The sequence below is a fragment of the Entelurus aequoreus genome, linkage group LG07 (assembly GCF_033978785.1).
Source record: "Entelurus aequoreus isolate RoL-2023_Sb linkage group LG07, RoL_Eaeq_v1.1, whole genome shotgun sequence".
Classification (NCBI taxonomy): Eukaryota; Metazoa; Chordata; class Actinopteri; order Syngnathiformes; family Syngnathidae; genus Entelurus; species Entelurus aequoreus.
In genome coordinates, this window is record NC_084737.1 from 36,334,757 (window position 1) to 36,355,071 (window position 20,315).

The window sequence follows — 20,315 nt, forward strand, 5'->3', positions numbered from 1 at the left end:
TAGTATTCCAACGACAACCTTTGGACATGTTTACTGTGAGATCACAGGTTATCACTTGGGTTGCCAGCTATTTAGAAAATCCTCCACGGAGTAATTTTTAAGGGACAATAAATATATACTGCTTTTCTCCAGGGCACTGTATTTCCAAAGTTCAATTCAACTGAATTGTCCGTTGAGAAGAATAATTTTTCTGAGATATACATGGATACCTACCTCTGTTATAGATGATGTCGGAGGTGCTTGGTCTATTTTTTGAAGCATTTTTTTTTTTGAGTGGTGGCTGGTAGTCAGACACAGTGGAGTCAGAATCTATTTGTTCAGCATCTTGAATATCTGAGATGAAGAAGAAAAGTCACAATAAATGATACAGGAAATAGTATTAAAGAAGCATGTTTTAACATGGAAATGTCCCTTTCCATCACTAGTGGGAAAAATACATCCATTGAGTCCTAAAAATGAAGAATTACTCTGTTGGATTTGTGAATGTGCACTTACTATTTGGCGTAAATCCCTCTGGTCCAGAAGGCAAAAATCCCTCAAAGGCCCAATCCACCATTAGCTTCAGTTCGGTTTCTTTATCTCCTTTTGCATCTTCAAAGGACTTCTCACAGCGTTCACCTGCGAGCTGCAGATTACATACTTTGTGACTGAATGAAACATAACCTTACATTGGTTAGGCAGATCAAAATCTAATCTGGAAGGCTATGACAAGCATTTTGCAAAATACATAGTCATAGTTAGTACACAGTCTTTCCGTAGCAAACTACACAGCAATATTTATAGATACAAATGTTTGTTTGCTTCTTCTAATTGATGAAATACCTAATATAGGTTATGACTCAAGTGTGTGTGAAACATTATTTTGGTTGCTGCAGATTAGGTTAGTTTACAACATTAAGGTAGTTGTTTATTTAGCAGGATCTGAGGGGTGTCATTACTTGATCATAAGACAATCCACTCTATATATTGTACCCCAATATATGGTTTTGGTATATATCAATCATGCATACAAGGTTGCATTGTAGTACCACATGTTTACAGTTTCACAATTAAAATGTCCTTAAAGGAGTAGGACGAACTGAAGCAGATCTTATATCTTTGTGATGAAATATGGTGCTACTATTGTGAAGTGAAACACAAAACACTAACATGATAGTAACATTATGTCATATTAGTTCTAACAAATGTGCAGTGTCACCTCCTCCTGGTTTGTCTTGCCTTGTGCAGATTTTGTCCTCTTCTCACACTCTACATATGGCGTTCTTTTGCCGTTTGCCTGTTGTGTGGCTGACTTGCGCAAAGATAAACTCAAGACATGCTCTTTGGGATGTTGTCGTTTCAGATGGTTAAACAAGTTTGTGGTATTACCCATAGATGTTTTAACAGACACTCTGCACAATCTGCAGATCACATTGGACTGCTCAGAATCTTTTGGGTTGAAACCAAACCACTTCCAAATGACAGAGTATGATGCCCTTTTGGGCACTAATTTTTCTTTTGGCATACTTCTTGTGTTTACACTATGAAATAACTTATGTTGGCTTTGGCCAATGTATTTTGTTTACAGCCGATCAGGAATTTGTTTAGTTCATTCAAGATGGGAAACTGCAGCTTCAGGACAGAAGTTGCATGGATACCTGAAGGACCGAGCAAATGCCAAATTAAAATGAACAGTTAATTCTGCATTCACACGGACGACATGGGAGTTGGAATGCATATGGTGTGTATTGTTAACATAAAACAGTCAGTTTTGTAATGGCCTTAAATACATGGCTTTCACTATAGCAAGATAGTTCGCCGAATGCGATAGTTTAAGTATCTGCCGGTTAAAATATCCCGGTAGTATTTGCTTAAACTGTACATCTAAACTACTTTCATTGTGCCTACTTGACTGGACGCCGAACAGTTGTACTTTCATTGGGGGAAAAAACAGCGCTCGGTGGCTTTGTCTCGCTCCTTTGTCGTCCGTGTGAACGTAGTGGAAGAACCGCGGCGATCCGCTCCACGAAGCACTTGAACGCAACCATCAAGTGTCCAGATGTTTCGATCGCGATTCCAATGGAAACCACGAGTTTTGGAATCGCGTTTTATTGTTTTCCTGAAGGAGCATTTCAGTAGCATTCGGTCGAAGTCCGGGAAAGTGCCCCCAGGACCGACATGCTGCCAGCCGGAAGAGCGGGGCTTGGGGAGGGGGGCTTAAGAGACAGGCACTTAAAGACAAAGCCGCGTTTACTTATCTTGCTTTGGCACCACCCCGCTAAACACGCTGGCCCATAAAGTCACAACCAAATATTCCGAACTGATTTGACATTAAAAATTGTGCAACATTCTAAAATACACTTAATTTTTTGTTCAAAAACAACAATAAGTACTTTTACTCTGTGACGATTGTGCATAAAAAGTGAGGAGTAAATCAGCAGAGGGCCTATATTTATTTTCTAAAAAGTGATTTCATTGTTATTATATTTTAGTAATACAATATTATTGGTGGTAACTTGCATGTGTAAATGTTTCATTAGGCTGAAATGGTGCACAAAAGATTGTTTCACAAATTCTACCCTGCTAGTACAATTTTTTTCTACGAACTACTTAAAGGTTATTAAGTCAGTTCTCTTTGGTAAGAAGTTTTTTTTTTAATCAATATTAGTCGTTTTTGTATATTCCTGAGAACCAGCGACCTCTACAATGGACAGTAAATTTTTGGGCGATTATTTTTTTATTAAAATTCATTTGGGGGAAAAATAGCTTTGTGTACACTGTAAACAAAATCTGTAAATCTTAAGGTAAAAAACTGGCAGCTTAGTCCCCACAATTGTACCGTAAAGTTTACAGTGGTTTTTACACCAAATAAGTTGACCAACAGTACCAGTTATTTTTTTCATTAAAATTATGGCAACTAAGCTGACAGTTGTTTTTGCGTTAATTTTTCTACAGTGTATACAACAAGAGCGCTCTGCCGTTTTTAGGGACCTACTGCAAAAAAGGTAGTTAAAGGCCATCTTCAGTGTTTTTAGGGCCCTGCTGCAAAAATGGTAATCTCTCACAAGGTTTTTTTAACTGAACTCGCGGGCCAGTCTGGTGTCATTCCTGGGCCGAATTTGGCCCCCGGGCTGCCAGTTAAATAATACTGCTTATACAAAAAACGCAACACTTTTGTTTTTTGCCCCCATTTTTCCATGAGCTGAACTCAAACACCTAAATTGTTTTGTAATGGACACAAAAAACTCTTTCAAATACTGTCTCAAAAGTATTTCTAAATTTGAGTTAGTGTGAACTTTTTCTTTGCCGGGATAATCCAACTCCCAAGTGTGTGTTGCATATCGATATTATGATTAGACAACATATTTATTAAACAGGTGTACATTAGGGTGGCCAATATTAAATGCCAGTAAAAAATATGCTGTCTTATCCATACTGTTTGGATAGAGTTGACCTGGTTGTTGATTGTGGCCTATAGAATGTTGGTCCACTCCTCTTCAATGCCTGTGCAAAGTTGCTCGGAGAAACTGGAACACCCAAATATCACAGGCATGTGAGCACCCTTTGAAAAAACGCAAGCCCCGAAAGAAAGTTTAGAAAAATCAAGACTACATTTCCTGCAATTGTGTGCTTTTCTATCAATCAATCAATGTTTATTTATATAGCCCTAAATCACAAGTGTCTCAAAGGGCTGTTCTACACTATATTGTTATTTTCCCTTTAGGTTTATTCTCAACCAACATCTTTTGGCTGTCTTCTTGACACTTGCATGTCCCATGTAATGTACCACATATGTTTTAATGTTTTAAGCAGATACTTTACTAACATTATTATCATTGAAATTGTAATGTCAAATTCTATAGCATGCACGCAGAGAACTCCGAAAATTTTACCCATTTGGCAATTCTATCCTATAGCCGCTACCCCTCAGGTAATATACTTCTGGTTTTGTGACCTCATTTTACATGTCACCTCAAAATATACCTTCTCGCTCATGGCTACTAATAAATGCTCTTGAACTACAACTGGTTTGGAACTAACAGAGTTCGGATTGTAATAATCCCAATATGATTAGCAGCAAGGTAGAAAGCCATCAACGTTGTGACTCGGAGAGCGAACACAGGTAACAACAAGTAAGCTAGCTAGATGATGCTAACTAGCGAGCTTGTTTCGGCGGCCTTGATAGTCTCCCTGTCCTGCAAATCAGTGCAGCGTGTTGGCAAGAGGAACAGGCTGAGCTGAGCGTTCAACAAATTTTATGTAGATCCTATCTTTTGATATTGTAGTCTGTTTACATAAATCACCCACGAACAAGACTTTTGTTATTGTTAAAAGTTCTGGTCGGACGGGTTTGAAAGGGACACATTTCCAGAGTTGTGTTGTTGCGCTGGGAAGGAGTGATGGTAAACTTGATTCTTTTTACTGACTCGGGTACCTATGAGTCACTCACCGAAGCGAAACGATTCACTTATCACAAAGCGTATGTGCAAATGTTCGCACATTGTTGGTGATGCGGTTCACTTGATTAACTCATCACAGAGCGCATGTGCAAAACCTCACACACAAATCACTCAGCACAGAGCGCATGTGTAAAACGTTGCACATGATTGGCGACTGCACTAATCTCACTGTCAACCGTCACGAGGCGCATGCGTAGGGACACGCACTTATGTGACCAGTAATCTCATTAAATAACACCCGCAAAAGTTAATGCTGCACAACTTTAGAGGTAACAGTATTGATTCTACAATTGTGAAAACCATTGCAAATAAGTTCACTTCTTTTTATGAACTACAGCCTTTATTCAGTTATATCCGCAGTCACAACAGTAACCGCGTTGTAGTTTTTGCCAACCACTCATGTCTCTCTCTCTGCCTGTGGGCTCCCCATGCAACTACTAATAATATTAATGCAAATTAAATGAGATCACAATAACGCCATTGTGGGATAATTAAAAGTCTATATGTGACGGCAAAAGTTGTGAAACAGCGTTGCTGGTGAAAAGGTGGCATGTACCGCAGGAAATGCTCACAGCTGTGAATTCTCTGGACAAAATAAAAACTAAACGAATGATGATTCAGTGGCACCCATCGTTCACTTCATAGTACGTTCACTCAGTATCTGTGATTCAGTGAGTCTTCGGCAAGCACCTGCAGCAGCACACGCCGAACTGCGACACAGCGAGTGATTCAACTTGGGCAGGAAGTGGAAAGGAGAGTTGATTTGAGGCAAGAAACATATTTGTTTCTATGGTGCTAATACAAACCCTGTTTCCATATGAGTTGGGAAATTGTGTTAGATGTAAATATAAACGGAATACAATGATATGCAAATCATTTTCAACCCATATTCAGTTGAATATGCTACAAAGACAACATATTTAATGTTCAAACTGATAAACTTTTTTTTTTTTGCAAATAATAATTAACTTTAGAATTTGATGCCAGCAACATGTGACAAAGAAGTTGGGAAAGGTGGCAATAAATACTGATAAAGTTGAGGAATGCTCATCAAACACTTATTTGGAACATCCCACAGGTGAACAGGCAAATTGGGAACAGGTGGGTGCCATGATTGGGTATAAAAGTAGATTCCATGAAATGCTCAGTCATTTACAAACAAGGATGGGGCGAGGGTCACCACTTTGTCAACAAATGCGTGAGCAAATTGTTGAACAGTTTAAGAAAAACCTTTCTCAACCAGCTATTGCAAGGAATTTAGGGATTTCACCATCTACGGTCCGTAATATCATCACAGGGTTCAGAGAATCTGGAGAAATCACTGCACGTAAGCAGCTAAGCCCGTGACCTTCGATCTCTCAGGCTGTACTGCATCAACAAGCGACATCAGTGTGTAAAGGATATCACCACATGGGCTCAGGAACACTTCAGAAATCCACTGTCAGTAACTACAGTTGGTCGCTACATCTGTAAGTGCAAGTTAAAACTCTCCTATGCAAGGCGAAAACCGTTTATCAACAACACCCAGAAACGCCGTCGGCTTTGCTGGGCCTAAGCTCATCTAAGATGGACTGATACAAAGTGGAAAAGTGTTCTGTGGTCTGACGAGTCCACATTTCAAATTGTTTTTGGAAACTGTGGACGTCGTGTCCTCCGGACCAAAGAGGAAAAGAACCATCCGGATTGTTACAGGCGCAAAGTTGAAAAGCCAGCATCTGTGATGGTATGGGGGTGTATTAGTGCCCAAGACATGGGTAACTTACACATCTGGGAAGGTGCCATTAATGCTGAAAGGTACGTACAGGTTTTGGTGAACATGCCCTTTCCCAACTACCTTGGCACGTGTTGCAGCCATGAAATTCTAAGTTAATTATTATTTGCAAATGAAAAATAAAGTTTATGAATTTGAACATCAAATATCTTGTCTTTGTAGTACATTCAATTGAATATGGGTTGAAAAGGATTTGCAAATCATTGTATTCCGTTTATATTTACATCTAACACAATTTCCCAACTCATATGGAAACGGGGTTTGTACATTAAAAAACACAGTTAGATTAACAAAGGCATAATTATTTACATAGTTTATTCTCTTAATTCGCTAGCGTGGCAGGGAAAAGTCACTGACCGAATTAATGGCAAAGACAACCCATGAGTGCTGATTTAGTAAAAAACTTGCAGGTTTTGTACGATTCGTTCATGACTCGACTCGCACATCACAGCTGGATTGCTGAGAAGAAAACAAATTCTGAAAGTCATTAAAACAATTAGCTCCATCTTTTGACACTCCTCTGAGTCCCCTCTTTACACGCTACAATATTTAATAAAATAAACACGAAAGTGAAATTGTGACACAAAACTGAATGTTAAAAACGCAGATTTCCGCGTTTTCGCGGGCATTTCACATGCCTGGATCATGCTGCAACATGAGGTGATGGCTGTGGATGAAAGGCAAAACAATAGGCCTCTGTGCATTCGCAATGCCATCTATAAAACACACCCACGTTCGTTGTCTATAACATATCCCTGATCATACCATGGCCCAACCGCCACTGTGGGCCACTCAATACACATTTACATAAGCAAACCGCTCACCCACAGGACGCAATACATGACGCCGTCTGCCATCTGCTCTGAACAGTGAAAAGCTGGATTTTCCATGAAGAAGACAACTCTACAATACGCCAGATGCTATTGCATGTAAGCATTTGCTCAATTAAGTTGATTACAACACAAAATTGCAGTCAGGTCGAGACCCCAATAGTGATGACAAGCATGCAGATGCATCTCTGAGACGGTTTGTGACAATTTGTGCGAAAATTCTGTGTTGAGGCTGCTATCCAGGTAATTGGTCTCAGACAATCTTGAGTTGAAGCTGCTGGACGTAAGGACAGTTGGATGCAAATCCTAATTCACTGAAACCCCTTTGGTTTATGGTGGATAAATTAACAATACAACACTGGCAACAGCCCTGGTAGACATTCCTACTGTCAGAATGCCTATTTTTGCATTCGCTTTCAAAATATGACACCTTTTCTATATTGTGCTGTGTGATACAGCTGCACATTTTGGAATGGCCTTTTATAATGGTGAGCCTCAGACACACCTGGTCAATAATAATGCTGTTTCCGCAGCATCTTAATATGCCGCACCTAGAAAGAAGAAGTGCTCACTAACATGGATTTAGACAGATTTGTCAGCAATATTTGACATGAATAGTCCCTTTGTATACATAGAGAAAGTTTTAGATCTTCAAGTTTAGCTTGTAAAAAATAGAACCAAAACAAAAGTGTTTATATTTTTGTTCAGTGTAATTTTGTTCCTGTGCATGTTTGTATGGGATGTGTGCGATAGCTCGCTGAGGATTAGTCTTTCAGGCATTATTTTTGACAGCAGTTTTGGACAAAAAAAATCGCATTAAATAGAAGACAAATTATGTTACAAAACTGAACAAAACAACAGTGAAAAAAAACAGGTGACTTGTAGGTCTGTGTGTAGGTAAACAATGTAAGTTGCACGTAGCGTTAATGTGTGTTCTACATGATGTCTATTATACAGTATATTGCTTTGGTGAAATTGTGGAAAGAAATAGCAAAAAAGGCTACTTCAAATTTACTTTTTAATACATGCAAACATTTTTCTGGTGTACAGTAGCTAATGCAGATTGTGTGTTTTACCTCTATGACCTGGAAGATGGCCTCCCTGTAGGCAGGCAGGCTGGCAAATGAGTCTTTACAGAAACGTGTAGAGAAGGCACGGAAAGGTAGCAAATCTTCTGTGGGTGTCTGTAACAGAAAATTGAGTAGTATAAAATACAAATCATCGCTCTGGATTTCTCTAGTGTTTTCCCCAAGAGTACATTAATATGAAAAAAAAACAAGCCATACGCTTCAAACCTCTGAAAAGTATCCATCTCCAAACCATTCCACCCTCCGCAAACCTGGAGGTGAAAATGTGCTTTTCCAAGGTATCACCAGACCAGGCCACCAAGAAAGACCCTTCGGTTTCCCCCATACAAGCTCTCCTGTCAAAAATCCCTTCCCATCCTGATGAAAACAAGTAAATGTTATTAAAATATATGAAAAATATATACCAAAATAGTGTGGAGATATTTTCAGTGATCCGTATTACCTGGTAAGATCCTTTTAGGCTTTTTCTGGTTTTCTTACCTAAAGAATCCTCATCTTCCTGAAAACCAGAAAACTGTTGTCAGTATGTGAACTGGTCCCTGAATATGTATATTGATACACTTAATTTGTAATTATACAGCTGAAACAGTGAAAAAAATGCTTACTAGTCAAGTTCATGCAAATGTAATAATTGTTCTTCTTGTGTCTTCATGACAAAGTGACACATTATTACACGAACTTTGAGAACACATTTGTGGCTTAAACCAAACAATATAGAAAAGTCACTGTTTGCATGACTAAGAAAAAATGGTCCTTATTTGACATGAGATTAGAAAACCTTGTCAACACAGACATACATATTTGTGTACTACATCAATATCGGTTTAATCTTATAAAATGTGCAATGTTGAATGTGACACACATGCAAGTTAATATTTATGTTGGCGCTCTTTTTACATTTGCTAATTTACTGTGGAACTACTAAAATTATATTTTATGTTATTTTTTCTGCTTAGTATTAGACCTATTGATGGTATTCATGACAATTGATCAAGATACCATCTGTAAGTCACAAAGCTTTCAGTGTTTCCTCTGCTAGGGGAAGGATGAAAGAGGAAATGCAGGAATGATATACAGTTCCTTTGAAAGTTGTCAATTGGAGTACATGTGAATAAAACTGGGCACACTGTAGTGGTGGGCAAAGGAAAGGATTATTCTGTCACTTTTTCTTGGTATTTCCATTGATGATGGGTTTATGCTCCAAACGAGACCATGTAAAATTGAAGCAGTATCCTATACACTTATCCATTTGAACATACAGTACATTATGTGGGCATTATTGATATTACATTATTTAAGGTATGTCTAAACTACTCTTGTAATACCAACAGTCTTAGCCCCCTTCAAATTTGAACTTACAAGTCTGGACCAGGTGCCGACATCAGCCTGAAACACTGTCCGTGCCCGTGGCTTCTGGCGTAAACTGCACTCCAAGTTATGTGGCTTGTGCAACCCTTTGAGACATTTGTGATTTAGGGCTATATAAATAAACATTGATTGATTGATTGACCTCCCCTATTGGGCCCCTGGGAGATAATCAAATACCAGCAACTTAGTGGACATAAATGATGTAATTTGCAAACACACAAGAGGACATTGGATTGGCTTGCGGCTTGTGTATAACCAGACATATTAGTTATGCTGTTTTATTACACACCAATTACACCCAAAATACACAACTTGAATGTGTACTTTTGGAATGAGGTACCTTCTATTCAATGTAAATTTTGTGGGAAAAATAATGATCCCAACATTTAAATGCACAGCACAGTAGTATTGTACATAGAAATAACCAAGTTTTAATTGATTTTAAAAAACATACCCGATCTCTGACACTGGGCAGAAAAAACACTGCAGTTGCAGTTGCCATACAGTGCAGTATCTCACAAAAGTAAGTACCCCTCACATTTTACCAATTGTTTTATTACAATATATCTTCTCAAGGGACTATGCTAAAGAAATAAAACTTGAATAATCCTGAAAGTAGTCAGTGTACAGTTTGTACAGCAATATACGTTACTATCTACTGAAAATAGGGTGACACAGCCATCGTTGTCTAATTAGCTGACAACACAAGTGAGTACAGTAAAGCATGGTGGTGGCCGTGTCATGGTTATGAGCTTCATGAGTGCCGCTGGCACTGGGAAGCCGCAGTTTATTTAGGATAACATTAATTCCATACCCAAGAGGATTACCCTAAATAATCACTGTCGGACTTAATTTGGACGTGTTCACTGTGAGTTGTAATCACTTGTGTTGCCAGGTATTTACACAACAATGACTGTCTTGAGTCATTTTCAGTGCATAGTAAATCCATACAATCTATACACCGAATACTCTAAAGCAGTGGTTCTTAACCTTGTTGGAGGTACCGAACCCCACCAGTTTCATATGCACATTCACCGAACCCTTCTTAAGTGAAAAATAAAAACAAATATTTTTCAAATTCAAGACAAAGTTATATGTTTTTTTTACTGGTGCACAAAATGAACCGTGCATGAACATCACCTTGTTCAAAGAACAAAACCAACACAGTGCATGAACTCACAACAAATGACACACCTGCAAATCAGTGTGACTTCTGCTGTTGCCGTATCCATAATACGCTGATAGGGACAAGTTTTTATTTACATGATGAGCCAGGTGTGTCTTGACCTCCGCGACAGAGGCTCCGCCGAACCCCTGAGGGCGACTCACCGAACCCCTAGGGTTCGATCGAACCCAGGTTAAGAACCACTGCTCTAAAGTATACACACGCTGATAGCATGTATTGATGTAAACATATGAATAAAATAGCTGCAAAAAAGATACCTCTTCACTAGAGCAGTCCTTCTCCTCAAGAAGATCATCATATAGGTTGTCTAGATCTTAGGAAGGAAACAACCACATATTTTAGCGTTGTCATAGTAGATAATATTATCCTATATTCTACTCCAGCAAACTGTTAGTCGTTTCATCATTTCCATCACATTAACCTACAAGAGTAGCCTGGAGGTCAGACAGAGAATTGTTTGAAAGTTGTTATTGTCACAAGCTTGGCATTTTTATGTAGTAGCATAGCATAGTAGTAGTGCTGTTGTTAAGATACATTAGAATCAAACTTAAATTATATACCCATTTCTTACCTTTTAGTTTTGTTAGACGGACTTGACATGGCTGCATGCATCTCATATAGAGGTCTGAAAGCAAAGCACAAGTTTAAATAATAAGTTCTGTCTCATGAGTTGACTGTTGGGAGTACTTAGCTGTAGAAAATACAAATAACTTAATCGTGAGAAATTTGACAACAATACAGAATTCCCCATTTGAAAACTAATAGTTCACATGGCAAGTTAAGCGTTTGGACAATACAATCAAATATTAAAATCCTAGGTAGAGTTGCTTCCAAAGCAACGCATAAAACTTAAACAATTTAAAAGATATCAACTCTCAAATAAAATCCATCCATCCATTTTCTACCGCTTATTCCCTTCAGGGTCGCTGGAGCCTATCTCAGCTACAATCGGGCGGAAGGCGGGGTACACCCTGGACAAGTCGCCACCTCATCGCAGGGCCAACACAGATAGACAGACAACATTAACACTCACATTCACACAATAGGGCCAATTTAGTGTTGCCAATCAATCTATCCCCAGGTGCATGTCTTTGGAGGTGGGAGGAAGCCGGAGTACCCGCAGGGAACCCACGCAGTCACCGGGAGGACATACAAACTCCACACAGAAAGATCCCGAGCCCGGGATTGAACTCACGACTACTCAGGACCTTCGTATTGTGAGGCAGACGCACTAACCCCTCTCCCACCGTGCTGCCCCTCAAATAAAATGTTATATTTAAATGAAATTTTTTGATTTGATTGCGTTACCTGGTGGGATATTTTTGAAAAATGTGTCCTGGTTGTCAGTGCTGTCTGACATGGGGCCAGAGTCGCTCTGTGATACAGCTTCACTCTCAGACAGCAATGCCATATTTCCAATGTCAAGGGCCTCGAAACAAAATAAGTACATTAAAATAAAAAACACATAAAAAACAATCAGCATATACAAAATAGCATGACTTCTCTTGAAATACCTGTCTAAAGACAAGCTGAGCATCAAGTGGAGGACAAGGTAGGCACAACAAAGTTAACACAAGTTTTCTGAATACTGAGATGGGGTTGGTTCGCTTCAGGATGCTGGACCAGTAATTGTCCATTTGATGTTCCATATCTTTTGTCTGTGTCATTCCATCAGCCTGCTGATAATCACGGAATTCACTGAAAAGCTGCCTGGACATCTGGTCACACATTCCCAATTGTGTCAACAGCATCTCCAGTGATTTTTCTGTCAGTTTGCTTTGGTGGTCCAGCAGTTGAGCGATGCAGCCGAACATCTCCTCACTGAGAGGCAGCTTCTGTACAAGGGCTCCAGTGAGAGCTACGTAGAACGACAGCACCTCCTTTTGGAAATGCACACACGCAGAAGAATTTTCCAATAAGTCCTCAACTGCTTTCCCACCAAAATTGAGTTTTGGGCTGGACAAGTGGAACTTCTTTTTCTGCAGTATTTTAGCATTGTGTTCTTTAAGGATGTTAGCTGCTGCTTCTGGGTGTAGGAAAGAGGCAGTGTATGTGCGCAAAAGGCTGCTGGCTTCCTCTGAGATTAGCTTTATGTCAGCTCTGCTGTCTCCCTTAATTCCCTGAAGATGTGTTTGAAACTTGTGCAGAGGCTTTAAGGTCTGCTCCAGGAAAATGAAGGTTGCCCTGACTTTAGGATCATCTAGTTGGGAGTTGATGAATTTGATTTTGCTGTCCTTTGTGTCACATGAGCTGAAGTACAAAGTGACATCTGTCCATATTTCCAACATTTTGGCAACTGTCTGATGAACATAATGGCAGCTAGTGTTGAGCACAGATGATGAACCGTCCTCTATAATATCTCCGCCAAAAATTGTTTGGAGGATAATGTCCTTTACAGAGCAGGATATGGAGTGCGCATGAATTTCCAGAATCAGCTCAAGAACAGGACTGGAGAGCTTCTTCATAGCCGCATGGCAAGCAGCATCAGCAATGTTGTAAAGTTCTCCAAATACCATTATGTTTGGATTGAGCTCCCTGAGCCGCAAGCTGAGTTGCTCTGTAGCAGCACCTTCATGGTCTAAATAAAGAGCAACTAACATGTCTTCAGGTAAGCCAAATTTCTTCAAAGTCTCCACCACCGCAGAGGCGGTTTGCTCCCCTGTCTCATCAGCTGGGGAACTTACAGCATCCAGAAATTTAACGTAGTGCTGAGAGCCTTCCACATCGAAAAATCCAACAAGAACAACAGAGACCGTCTCATCCTTTTCAAGTGGCACCTTTTCATAGAAATAAATACAGTATGGAGTTTGCTTGCAAAGTGTTGTAATGTGTTTGGTATACTCCGGCCTCAGTTTAGAGTCTGCAATATGTCTTGACCCTTGGTGACAACAGACTTTTTTAATGAATTTGAGGGCTAACTCGTTGAAGTGCAGCTGCTCAACTTTTTTGAGTCCACAATCTTCAGTGATATGGTCCAGTTTAGGTGTACCTAATAAATACAAAAATGCAACTTTAGTTAATGTTGTGATTAAAACATAAGCACAGTCTTATACTAATGCTGTCACTTCAAAATTGAACATTTACCGTTTTGAGACTGCTGTGATGGTCGGTAAGGGATAATGTCAAGGCTGTTCCGAGCTTTCACAGGATCATACTCTTCATCTTTCACATTTTTTGTGTAGAAGGCTTTGAACCACTTCAGAAACTGAAAGTTAGTTTTACAATCCCCGTTTATGAGTTCAGCAACAGGAATGGTCTAAATGGCAACAACAACAAAAAAACAATCAAAGAGTGAAAAATCAGCACAAATAGATAACGATACAATAGTTTAATTCTGTACAATCAAATATAAAAACTCTGTGTGCTCTTATGACAATATGTGTTTTTTAGGCTATGTCCACATGAACATGGATATCTTCAGAAACGCATATTTTGTTTTCTACAGTGTTAAAAAAATATCCAGCCATGTAGTTAAATAAAAATCTCTACGTCCACATAAAACCCCATTTTCCTGTTGTTGTCAGGCACATTTTGTGCTATCAGATGCCTGAAAAAACGTCCAAAGCTGACTTGGTGGCATTAAAACGCCTCTGTTCATCGTCAATATTGTGAAATATTAGATGTACAACATGTACATTAGTTGTATAACAACATGTACATGTTCTTATTGACAATAAATCATCCAAGTATTTAAAAGCAGGGCACTCACATAGTCCGGGCAACACACCATGAATGTTTTTTTAATTGGCGCAAGACAACACACATACGATACTGACACAGATCAAAAAGCTTATAGTCATCTATATACACACAGTAATTTCGATTATTGTGACTAAAATTATCAGTTATCATTGTATTTTTGAATGTGCTCAAGAAGTACTTATACACACACTAAAATATTTTAAACATGTATTTATTTATTTTTATAAATAGATACACAATATACTTTAAATCATTTTAGTCCTATTTAAGTGTTTAAGTGTGTTTATCTTCTTCCTTTTTTAATTTATAAAGGTTTTAGAGTGTTTTTAAATGATAAAGACAAAACGAGTGTTGCACATCTAATTTGTGACGTCACCGAGTTTACTTTCTGTTGTAAACATGTCTGTGTATGAATCTTGATATTTATCACTCTGTGCTAAGAGAACTTTGTTATTGACTAAGCCTGTAGGTTCAATGTGCACAATTGGATGTCTTACTTGCTCAGACAGTAAAGTGGGTATACGAACTGTTTTTGTGTATTTGGGATCTGCATAAGTCCCGTACATTTTAAATCTAACCATGGAGACATGGTGGAGATATTTATAAAACGATCTTGCCTTTCTTCATACGTCCTCCAAACGAGCCCTTTGGAATTTACCCAATTAATAAAGTTTTTCCAATTGGTGACGTCAACGGATATCTCCATATATGGTAGGGGTTTACCCCAAGAGCTTTGCCCGAGTCTGCCATTTTTCTCTATCCTCTTGTTATGGGGCTGACTGGCTCGCACATGCACCCTCCTCTGTTGACATTTGTTATACAAAGTAGCGTATAGTTTGAACTCATATCTGTCATTCGACTCAAAATCGGAACGCTGAAAAGTACAACATGATTAACGGAGAGAAGATGCATTTGAAGTGTAAACACATAAATAGGACCGCCCACAAAATGGCGTATCCTGAAGAGACAGACAGAAAGCAGCTTGAAGATGGTCTGATATACTCCTAATATGACCCCTTTAATGGGGAAAGACATAATGTCTCTTGTTTCATGTTAACATTTAGGCTAGCTAACCAATTATTAGCTTGCGTCATCAGTATCACCGGTCTGTGAGTTTATCAAAGTGCATGCAGTTACTGTAAAAGTAATGTTTTTACGATTTTTTTTAATTCAAAACCTTAACACTATTGTTGGGAGTTTTACCGCAGTTTATCATTCAGACTGATTACTGTTACATCCCTGGAGCGCAGACATGCCTGATGTGTACTTAAATTGTGCTGTTCCTAGCGCTATTACACTGTGATATCATAAGTGATACAAACAAGCACTACCCAACAAAGTACATTCATTAAAAAAACATCAACCTTTGAGATATCGTTGTTGGTGAAGGCATACTGAAGGAGATTAAAGTTATGCTCGCAGTCCTCTTTAGCTTGTGCATCAAACCTGACTTTGGTCATGTCAATTGAGCCTGGAATAATGCCAGACATCATCTGGCAGTGACAAGCACCTGGAAAAGACGAAAAGTCTTAAACAAGTGCACACTGAGTCCATTTGTGGCAGATACATTGAACAAAAGCGTAATACACAACAATAATAATAATGATAGTAATAAACACTTTTATTATATGTTTTTTGTAATCAAGCACCTGAACCAATGTGCTGCACATCCTGAAAGTTGGTCTTTAGTAGGCCGTTGAGCCAGGTCAGCGAATTTATTATGTCCGTCTCGTCAGGTAAATCTTCAGGGATCACAATCACTCTACTCGTCAATCTTCTTTTACTGATCAAAATCGGAAAAAAACCCAGACAAAACATAATAAGACTTGAGCACATTGATTTATTCATGTAAGTGGTAACTATACATGACAAAAATACAACAATGAGCACTGCCAAGTATTCCCAGAAAAGAACTTGCAGCAATATTATCCTATTATACTACTGATGCACAGTTTACTTACATCCCCATGGCTGTAAATACAAAATCCTCTTTTGTCCGTCAGTGGGTGATTATGCCTGTGGGATCTAACAGAAAAAAGAGAAAGCTTTGACTGACCCAGGCTGGTTTCAATCAGTTTTCTTGATATTTGTGTGTATTAGAACCCTCCCAACCATTCACTCCATGCTCATTTGCCCCTCCTCACTTTATAGAGCGCATGCATGAAGTCTCGCGAGATCTTGTTTTTGCCGCGAATATCCTGGGTCCTGAAAATTCAACTTCCTTACAAATATGGATGTTTTGAATGGCGCCAACGACAAAGACGCAATTATAAATGATAGTGGGTATAATTTTTTTTGACATTCACTGGACTCACATCCCAAGACCTACCTTTTTTTTAGGAAGTAAAAGCACTTAGTGCATATACAACCGTTCGTAAGAGAAGGCGGTGCCTGTATACACATGTTATTATTACACGAAACTGAACAAGCCGAAAAATATTTTTTTTACATTCTGTGATGAAAAGTGCCTTATCTCCGATTCATTTTCAAATTCAAATAACACAATGTGTTTGTATGCGACGTTCTTTGTGTTAGACGCATGCACAACAGAGCCTTTTCACAATAAAACCGGCTAATGCACCCGGTGTGGTTGCCAAAAAGAACGCTCAGATTAAATGGCGAATTGTGCAATGCTACCTACCGTTTTTCCCGGTGTTACAGCTCGGTTATTAGCCAGGAGTTCCTGAAGACTCTTTGGGCCGAGCAGATGCGTGTGAAGTTCCGGCTATAGGAGCTCCAGAGTAGGACGTAAAAGGGAGGTTGTCCTTTGTGGGGATGCTACACACTCGATTAGCATGTGACTTTCCCCTTCCGCCTATGTCGAAACTAACAAAATAATGTGTATATCCTTCTGTATTTACCTCAAATAACATTTTACGGATTTTACGTGTTCAGGAGAGAACACACAGAAGCTAATACAAATAATAACAGAAGAAATGAACAAATTAAAAAGATGGTTTGACAAAAACAGACTATCTTTGAATCTCAGTAAAACTAAAATAATGTTTTTTTGGTAACAATAGAAGAGAAAGTCAAACAAATACAAATACACGGAATATAAATTGAAATAGTAAATGAAACCAAATTTGTAGGTATAATGATTGATGATAAATTGAACTGGAAATCTCATGTAAAAAAATATACAACATAAAGTAGCAAGAAACACGTCAATAATGAACAAAGCAAAACATGTTCGAGACCGGGCAGCACAGTAGAACAGGGGTTAGTGCATGTGCCTCCCGGGCTCGGGATCTTTCTGTGTGGAGTTTGCATGTTCTCCCCGTGACTGCGTGGGTTCCCTCCGGGTACTCCGGCTTCCTCCTCCGGGTACTCCGGCTTCCTCCCACCTCCAAAAACATTGCAACAGGGGATAGGTTGATTGGCAACACTAAAATTGGCCCTAGTGTGGGAATGTGAGTGTGAATGTTGTCTATCTATCTGTGTTGGCTCTGTGATTAGGTGGCGACTTGTCCAGGGTGTACCCCGCCTTTCGCCCGAATGCAGCTGAGATAGGCTCCAGCACCCCCGCGACCCCGAAAGGGACAAGCGGTAGAAAATGGATGGATGGATGGATGTTGTAGACCAAAAATCACTCCATATTGTACTGCTGGCTGGTGTTACCATATCTGAGTTATTGTGTAGAAATATGGGGACATATAAAAGTACACTTCATTCATTAACGGTGTTACAAAAAAGATCAGTTAGAATAATACATAATGTTGGATATAGAGAACATTCAAACCCTTTATTTATTCAATCAAAAATACTTAAATTCCACGACATAGTGAATTTTCAAACAGCTAAAATTATACACAAAGCAAACTACCATCTGCTACCCAAGAATGTACAACAATTCTTCTCAACAAAAGAGGAGAAATGTCACCATAGAGAAAAATGTAATTTAAAACATTTGTACGCACGTACAACACTTAAGACCTTCAGTATATCGGAATGTGGAATTAAATTATGGAATGGATTAAGCAAAGAAATCAAACAATGTACTGATATGATCCACTTCAAGAAACTCTTCAAATTTACAGTGTTTACAAAGTACAAAGAAGAAGAACCATGATAAACCATGATAAAATTTATCTCATCCATCCATTCATTTTCAAGATAATCTTACTCATCTCACCATATGAAATATAACTTACTTCACCAATTATTTATTTATCTTTATTGTTATTACTTATGGAGTATATTGTCAATAAATTGAGAACAGGAAGTGAACAAAAGTTTTAGCAACTGCTATGTAAAGGAAAAGGGGTAGGATTAAATAAGCTTTGCTTCTTCCTACTCCTTTTCGAACATGTTGAATAGAGAAACTGGAAATTGTGATGTATCATGTTGTATGCATGCATGTTCCAAATAAACTCAAACTCAACTCAACTCAACGTGTGTTGAGAAAGCACAGTATGTAGCTAGTTACTCAATGTTTCTAGTGAAACCTTCACCTATAATTAACATTGTGGTTTAAGTTTATTTCGAACATGCATACAGTTACAACATGATACGTCACAATTTCCAGTTTCTCTTTTCAACATGTTCGAAAGGGAGTAGGAAGAAGCAGATCTTATTTAATCCCACTTCTTTTCCATTTCATAGCAATTTCTAAGACATCTACTCACTTCTTGTTCTCAATTTGTACACAATTAATTCCAAAAATAATACAATTCTAAAAACATTAAATAGTACAGTCAGTTGTAATTCACATAGTAAAATGAATAAGATTATCTCATTCCCAATAAGTTCAAAATGTATAAATGATGATTATTTGTACCTTGTAAACATGACTCTGAGTTTGAACAGTTTCTTAAATTGGGTCATATTGGTACTTTGTTTGAGTTCTTTTGTTTAATCCGTTCCAAAATGTATTATTATATAGTTGGTCGGTTGGTTGGTGTCAGTTTATATTGAACATGCATACAATTACAATGTAATTCATCACATATTTCCAGTTGTTTCATTTCAGCATGTCCGAAAAGGAGTGGGAAGATGCACATCTCATTTAATCCTACCTCTTTTTGTATCATAGCAGTTTAGCCCATTTTTCTGTTCTCTATTTATAACACAACAGTGAATAGATACATTAATTAATATACATCGAGTAAGTAAATAATTATCAAATACATAAACAATAAATAAAGTTCTCATAAACACATAGTTGTGGTAAGTAAATTATGGTTCACAAATTAGATTAATAAAATTGAAGATGTTAATCAAGATTCTTCTTCGTTGTACTTTGTAAACACTTTGAGTACGAACAGTTTCTTAAATTGGATCATACTACTACATTGTTTGACTTCCATGCCTAATCCATTTCATAATTTAATTAAACATACTGATATACTAAACGTTTTAAGCGCTGTACATGCATACAAATGTATTAAATTAAAATTTTCTCTAAGGTTATTTTTCTCCTTTTTTGTTGGGAAGAATTGTTGTACATTCTTTAGTAGCCGGCTATAATTGCATTATGTACATAATTTTAGCTGTTTCCAAATGCACCAAGTCATTGAATTTCAATATTATGATTAAATAAAGGGTTTTAGTCTTCTCTAGATCCACCATTATGTATTATCCTAACTAGATCTTTTTTGTAATGAATGAAGTGTACTTTTGTAATTATTTCATCATATTTATACACAGTAACTCAAATATGGGAACACTAGCGAGCAGCAGGGGTGTCACTATGTTTGAAGAACAGGGGGGTATAGCCCCCAGGAGGCTCCTGTGATGCTTGCGCGCAAAGCAAATTTTGCACTTGCAAGATCTTTTCGCTCACAACTTTTTAGCACTGTATTACACAAACACCAAAACCAGGGAAGTTGGCACGTTGTGTAAATCGTAAATAAAAACAAAATATAATGATTTGCAAATCATTTTCAACCTATATTCAATTAAATACACTGCAAAGACAAGATACTTAAC

At 38.2% G+C, this 20,315-nt stretch overlaps 1 protein-coding gene across 3 annotated transcripts in view; it reads right to left on the reverse strand.

The window, feature by feature from the left end:
- LOC133653754 (uncharacterized) overlaps positions 1-17,161 on the reverse strand; it is a 36,795-nt gene extending 19,634 nt beyond the window's left edge. For all 3 annotated transcript variants that reach the window (XR_009826767.1, XM_062053409.1, XM_062053410.1), the window contains exons 1-14: positions 17,026-17,161; positions 16,346-16,409; positions 16,034-16,167; positions 15,749-15,894; positions 13,767-13,938; positions 12,197-13,671; positions 11,991-12,111; positions 11,254-11,307; positions 10,940-10,995; positions 8,571-8,627; positions 8,336-8,485; positions 8,117-8,224; positions 496-625; positions 214-333 (exon numbers count right to left, since the gene is read on the reverse strand). Coding sequence is in view for 2 of the 3 variants with exons in the window: in XM_062053409.1 (XP_061909393.1) it covers positions 214-333; positions 496-625; positions 8,117-8,224; positions 8,336-8,485; positions 8,571-8,627; positions 10,940-10,995; positions 11,254-11,307; positions 11,991-12,111; positions 12,197-13,671; positions 13,767-13,938; positions 15,749-15,894; positions 16,034-16,167; positions 16,346-16,353 (2,731 nt within the window). In the remaining variant the exon portion in view is untranslated. The remainder of the gene's footprint in view (positions 1-213; positions 334-495; positions 626-8,116; positions 8,225-8,335; positions 8,486-8,570; positions 8,628-10,939; positions 10,996-11,253; positions 11,308-11,990; positions 12,112-12,196; positions 13,672-13,766; positions 13,939-15,748; positions 15,895-16,033; positions 16,168-16,345; positions 16,410-17,025) is intronic.
- Positions 17,162-20,315: the final 3,154 nt, after the last annotated feature.